General features: G+C 40.2%; 2 protein-coding genes across 2 annotated transcripts in view; both read left to right on the forward strand.

Annotated features, from left to right (window-relative positions):
* Window positions 1-3,193, forward strand: part of abca12 (ATP-binding cassette, sub-family A (ABC1), member 12) — an 86,878-nt gene extending 83,685 nt beyond the window's left edge. Inside the window, exons 71-72 of the mRNA XM_020607655.1 lie at window positions 1,968-2,105; window positions 2,544-3,193. Coding sequence (XP_020463311.1) covers window positions 1,968-2,105; window positions 2,544-2,648 — 243 coding nt within the window. The 3' untranslated portion in view covers window positions 2,649-3,193. The remainder of the gene's footprint in view (window positions 1-1,967; window positions 2,106-2,543) is intronic.
* Window positions 3,194-3,863: 670 nt separating this feature from the next.
* Window positions 3,864-6,851, forward strand: part of bard1 (BRCA1 associated RING domain 1) — a 32,843-nt gene continuing 29,855 nt past the window's right edge. The window contains exons 1-3 of the mRNA XM_020607711.1: window positions 3,864-4,120; window positions 5,330-5,386; window positions 5,803-5,951. Coding sequence (XP_020463367.1) covers window positions 3,876-4,120; window positions 5,330-5,386; window positions 5,803-5,951 — 451 coding nt within the window. The 5' untranslated portion in view covers window positions 3,864-3,875. The remainder of the gene's footprint in view (window positions 4,121-5,329; window positions 5,387-5,802; window positions 5,952-6,851) is intronic.

Raw genomic sequence — 6,851 nt, forward strand, 5'->3', positions numbered from 1 at the left:
GCCAGGGGCTTCCATGTTGTGCAGAGGCAGGTTATTGGGCGGTAGTTGGATGGTATTGCTCCCTTCCGAGGGTCCTTCAGGATCAGTACTGTCTGGCCTTCAGTTAACCACTCAGGGTGGGTTTCATCCATTAGTAGTTGGTTCATTTGTCCTGCCAGGTGCTCATGGAGTGAAGTTAGCTTCTTTATAACCAGTAGGTGTGGATCATGTCAGGGCCTGGTGCTGTCCAGCTCTTCATACTTGAGACCTTCTCTTGAATGTCTGCCATTGTGATGATTACTGGGTCTTGTGCAGGGAGGTTGCTGTGGTCTGCTCTTAGGTCCACCAGCCACTGGGCATTGTTGTTGTGTGATGCCCCCTTCTCCCATATGGTCTTCCAGAACTGTTCAGTCTCCAGCCTTGGTGGGTCTGCTCTCATGTTATTACCCTGCAACTGAGAGTGCACCTTGGATGGCTCAGTGGAGAACATTTGGTATACTCTCCTGGCTAACTTCTCTCCTTGCTGCCTTGATCTTGGTCTCCAACCTCCTTCTCCATGGAGGTTACTGCTCCTTATGGCCTTTGAGGAACTTATAGCCAGGCATCTCAAGGATCACAGTTGCTGTGGTGTATATTAGCTTGTTGATGTCAATAATGGTCATAGTAGGGATTGTTCTTAGTGCTGCATTCATATCCTTTAGTAGACTTTCAGAAGGCACTTCACTTAGTCTTGGTAACTGGCCATTGGAGTTCCAGGTGTCCATCTTTCTCATGATCTTCAATCTCAGGCAGCACAGGAACAGGCTCTAAGTACAAGATCAATAGAGACAGGGGTTTACCATACCAGACAGGACCCCAGGTGCAGGCTGTGCAAAGATGCCCCTGAGACAATCCAGCACATAACAGCGGGGTGCAAGATGCTAGCAGGTAGGGCATACATGGAACACCATAACCAAGTGGCTGGCATAGTGAACAGAAACATCTGTGCCAAGTACAGGCTGGAAGTCCCAAAGTCAAAATGGGATACACCTCCAAAGGTGGTTGAGAATGACCAAGCAAAGATCCTGTGGGACTTCCAGATACAAACTGGTAATGGCCAACCAACCGGACATAGTAGTGGTGGACAAACAGAAGAAGAAGGCTGTAGTGATCGATGTAGCAATCCCAAGCGATAGCAACATCAGGAAGAAGGAACACGAGAAGCTCGAGAAATACCAAGGGCTGAAAGAAGAGCTAGAAAAGATGTGGAAGGTGAAGGCACAAGTGGTCCCTGTGGAACATTGGGGGCTGTGACCCCCAAACTGGGAGAGTTGCTCCAACAGATCCCAGGAGCAACATCTGAGATCTCTGTCCAGAAGAGTGCAATGGAAGTGCTGGAAGAGCCATGACTGAGGATTCAAGAGACCATCCTTCGTGGAAGTTTTCTGTGAACTGACACACCCTTTATCAGAAATCAGTTGATTGGGATGCATCTCCTCTCATGTTTTCCTGTTATGTGGGCGAAACTAAGACACAAGGAGAAGATGCAAGTGATGGAAACGACGGTGCTTATAAAAGACTTGGGACGTACCCACTGTGTTTAAAAGAAGCTGCCTGCTGCAGCTAGGAACAAGGTTGATGAGAGTGGCAAGAGAGAACCAAAAGAGTAAAGTCATGTGCTGTGCAACCAAAATAACAATCTGAAAGATGCTAAAAATAAGAACTAGGACGGGGGGAACTGCAGAATTGGGTGATATTTGCCTGTGTATCTGTCACTCTAACTGATCCCTTTTGATCCGCTGTTAATGTGACAGTATTGATTAGTGCAGTTTTAAAAATCCTTTTAAAACTGAGTATGCATTATTGATATAAACAGCTGACCACACATGTAGGCATATACAGTGTACTGTATATGGACTAATAAAGAGTTAGTATTAGCTGGGAACTACAGATTTGTGGTTACACAGAGGATATTTACCCCCTACTGTAAATTTTTTTCCAACACACAGGACCAGCACTCCACTATGGTGGATTACCATGTACCAATTGCCCCAGGAGGGGTGGCTGACATCTTCGACAAGCTGGAGTCCAACAGGAATACTCTACAGATCAAACACTTCTCTGTGAGCCAGACCACACTGGATGAGGTGAGAAAAATAGGCAGGACATAAAGAGGGAGAACTCGTGAAAGGTTTTGTAGAGGTGAGCAGATAGTAGTGAGGGACAGAAAAAAGGTGCAGGGGATGAGAGAGGAAGAGAGATGGTGGGAGGGGAAGCAGGGACAGAAGAAAGCTGAGTGATAGTGGAAGACTGAGTGGAGAAAGTTTGAAAGAGGCAGAGGGCATGCCTGAGGGAAAATAAATGGAATATGAGTTAGGGAGGGAATCTGTAAGCTTTATATGCAGCCAATGCTGATTTTGTTCAGCCACTCTGCACTTCTGGGGCTTTGGGATTGGAAGATACCATAGGCAGAGTAAAGACGGGGGCTCAGGGAGGACACTGACCTACAGATTAGCTATAATTATGGAGATAAATAACTGTTTCTCATCTTTATATGACATTTACATGAATATGAATCATCACAGGTCTTCATCAACTTTGCCATGGGAAAGGTTGGCATGGAAACCATACCTCAAGGCGAGGACGAACATGAGCTGGGCTCCATTAAAGCAATACAAACAAAGAGCTGAGTGCCATCTCGTCTGTGTACACAGTGAGATGAAACATAGTACTGTGGCTTTTTATAGTAAATTTGCCATTAATCTAAATGTGAAAACCAAAAGTTAAGCCATTCATGTTTTAAAAACGGATTATTTCTTGAAAGTCTCCTGACAGATCGTATGAAGGGTGACGTAATTGTACTGTTAACATAAGCCAGAAAGTACACGCACATTCAAGTCAATTCTCTTTTGGTTTATTCACTTTTCATATTTTATAGCTCAGGCATATCAACTTGTATTTTACCTTTCACTGAATCTGATTATTTTTGAAGGATGAAATTAATTGTATAGGCAGTTTATTTCACTCTGTGTTTGGGGCACTGGTCATATTAAAATATTTTACCATAGCAATCAAAAACACTATTTTCTATTTAAGGTCATGTTTATTTGGCCTTAATATTGGCAAAACAATTTTAGATCATCGTACATACTCACCAAATATATAATATGTCTAATGAAGTATATTTTTAATCTGATGTGAATGTAATTGTTCCTGCTGGATGACTTTTGACAAATAAATAAAATGAATGTACTGTTATCTTTCCTTTCCTGGGATATATCAATCTTATTTTTGTAATTCTAATAAAGCAATTATTCAAGTGCAACTACTGCTTATTTGTCTATTTTAATGCTTCCATAATGTTTAGCATTGGATCACATTCAAGATTTTTGTCTGTGTTGCTATGTTGCATCTAAACTACTAGCATCCCAGTTTATTTCTGCTTATTACATTTAGGCTACATTGTTTAATTGTAAGTGTTTATCATGCTCTTTTCTCACAATTGTGCAGATAAAGGAAACGTTATAGACCAATCACACAAACTTATAGAGCCAAATAAATATACAGTAGCAAGAGGCCAGAACAAAAACAGAAATTTTGGAAAATTGCATAAACACATATAGGCCTATTCTTTCAAAAAGAAATTTTGAAAAGTATGCTTGTGCACATAGATGCCCAGTCTAAAACCCTGTAACATACCTTGGAAATTCACTGAATGAAGCGGATGCAACATTATGACGTCAAAACTGACGGCTTCTAAAGCTAACTTCTGCTGTTGAATTGCATGTTTGCGTTTAGAATTGAAGTAACACTGTCGACATGCCATACAATGTACATTTGGGCATTTTAGATAGGTTTCATAGAAAATTAAGCTTCCTACCATGTCACCTGTTGAAAATTACGTCATCTCCGTAGTTATGGCAACCACCCCGAAACACTTCCGTATTTTCTTGGCGGGAGTTGCAAGTTGGCAGGAAGGAAGTTTGGCATGGTCTGAGGTATTTATACATAGCGCTAACGATACATGCTACAACAGAAGAGCTGGTAAACGAACGATAGTTCTTCCAAGAATGGATCTTGATGGGCCAGTTCACACTGACGACTGGAAGAACACTAAGAATGCTGTTGGGAATTTTCGTCGACTGCTACTTTGCTCCAAGTGGTAAGGTTAGATAAGTAAAACATTCCCGTAAGGATAGTTAACGTTAATGTTAGATGTTGCGTGACTTTTGCATAACTTTAATGCTAACTATAGAATTAGTTTTAGAGCCAGAGGTATTCAGGTGTTTTTTTAAACGAAACTAGCTAGGTAGGTATATTTTGAATCGGTAAAGGAAGTTAGCTAACGCTAGCTCGGAAGCGTTGACGTTAACTAAAGTTACCAACAACGTCTGATTTCTGTAACAGGATTAATATTACCGTGTAACAGTGGCATGACTGATGCTTTTGGAGTTTAAGTTGGCTTATTTGCTCAACTGACAAATTGGGCTATTCAGAGTTAGCTTTCCAAAGAGTCACTTGACGTGGAAAGCCTACACTTTTGCAGAATGGCGTCTGCATAAAACTGCCTCTTAATCACTTTTTTTTTTTCAAGTTAACTGTCAGAGCCACCTAACGTCTTGACACAGTCTTATGGGTTTTGGTTGTATTCATGTAAAATCAAATCAAGATCTAGTTGAATTACATTGATAGCACATCCACATACAGTACACGTTCCATAATGTCACTGAAATTGTAAAGCCATTCAGGAACAATAACACAGGAGCACAATAAAGACTGCAAGTTCATTATAACAAAACACAACACAATATGATAAAAACGACAGTAGATCACAGATAAACAGAGCAGCATGGTTTTGGCACAACAACAATACACAGTGCATGACATCCCACAGAGCAGGTGGAGTAGCCTGAGGTTGGAGAAGCTGGAATGTTGTGTAAAAGCTTCACTCAAGATAAAGTGTACAGTTTAACTCTGACTGTGGATGTAAATATAGATTAAGGCACACATAACTGCAGAGAGGGCACCCTGTAGTAAGTACCATCCAAAGAATAATGCCATATCAGAAGCTGGTTCCATTGTGTGTGGGGGTTTGTAATTGTGTGACTACACAGTGGATCAGTGTGAGGTTTACACAGTGGGAGTAAAGACAGTTTGACCAGCTGACACACCTTTGAAGGGCTGTTTGTGGGTTAAGACCTGATGTTAGGGTAAAGGTAAGAGTTGGCATTTAGTTTTGATGGGTAAGGGGCTAGGGAAGGTCACACCAGATGAGCATGCCATCCTGCCTGTCAGCAGGTGGAGGTGCGCAGCATGTTGGAGTTCCTCTCTATTCCGATTGTAATGAAATGTTTTGATTTTTTTTTCCCAGCTCCAGTTTAATGATGGAGCCTGTGTGTCTAGGAGTGTGTGAGCATATGCTATGCAGGTAATGTAATCTCAGCTAAATGTGTTGCAGTCTGACATGTTCATCATTAACTGTAGACCAATGTAATGCTGGACATTTTTATCTGTCAAACAGTTATATCTAATAATGTTAATGATGGCTCCATTATGTGTGCTGCTGTCTGGATTCTGGGATTGTTCATGTTGGTTTACATGAAGAGTGGCTTAATCTAGTAAGAATTTATAGATGGATAGATTAAAAATGCATTTATTAAATAATTTTAACATCCCTATTGTAGCAGATATGCCTCTGATCTCTCTATAGGCATAATCTAGAGCCTCAATTTATTTCTTGTCCTCGTGAATGAATGGTGTTAAAGGTAAATCAGTAAGCTTGTTGTATTTCTTCACAATGAACTGTAAAGTGGACTCCTAATCCAAGATCCGTTTATTGCTCAGGGCTTGTGCTGGCCCCCGCGCAGGAGATGGTTGTGTGGTGTGTCACAGCCCCGCATGGGTGAAGGACATCCAAATCAACAGGCAGCTCAGCAGCATCATACAGGTCTTCTGTAGTTTGGAGTCCCTGCTGAATCCCATAGAACAACCAGGTAGATGTTTGCTATATAAGCAGCTTGAAACCTTAATTAAATTCTCAGCTCCTTGTGGCTTATTCATTATCCACAACTTCTCATATCAAATGATTTGATTTGATTTTGATTTGATTTATTCTTTCAAGCATGTAAAGACAGTTGATATGTCAACACACATAATTTTACACATATCCAACAAATGCTAATCCATTATCAATTTGCTTATACCTAGTACATGCTTGAATGGAGTAGGAAGAAGTCAGACTTATCCAGTCCTACCCCATGACATCATCTTACCATCATTGGTTTGCAAGCAGTATCTCTACATAAATAATTATCTTCTACACCACACAAGTAATATACTAAAGAATTATTACAAAGTGTTAACATTCATACACCACACCCACAATGTTCCATCTAATTAATCATTAAGCCTGTTCTTGCATATATCTTGATTGACACATACCTTTATATTTATGTTTAAACTCGTCAATTCTATTACTATTTTTTTATGTCCGCATTTAGATTATTCCATAGTTACCTCACTATGGAAATTCAAAATCTTTTTTTGGTTGTACGTATAGCATGAATTTTTAAATTTAACTGACCCCTTAAATTGTATCCCCCTCCCCTTTCATTAAATAGTTTTTGAACTCCACCAGGTAATAAATTGTTCCTGGCTTTATACAAAAACACAGCAGTCTTATATCCCACTAAATAAAAATTTTAACAATTTAGACTGTATGAAAGCTACATTGGTGTGATCCCTATACCCCAACTTATGCACAATTCTTATCGCTCTTTTTTGTAATATATACAATGGTTGAAGTGAGCTTATGTATGTATTTCCCCAGTTTTCAACGCCATACTCCAAGTATGGTAAAATCAATGAAGAATACAAAATACGTAGTGCTTTCC

The sequence above is a fragment of the Monopterus albus genome, unplaced genomic scaffold, assembly GCF_001952655.1.
Source record: "Monopterus albus unplaced genomic scaffold, M_albus_1.0 scaffold88.1, whole genome shotgun sequence".
Taxonomy (NCBI): Eukaryota; Metazoa; Chordata; class Actinopteri; order Synbranchiformes; family Synbranchidae; genus Monopterus; species Monopterus albus.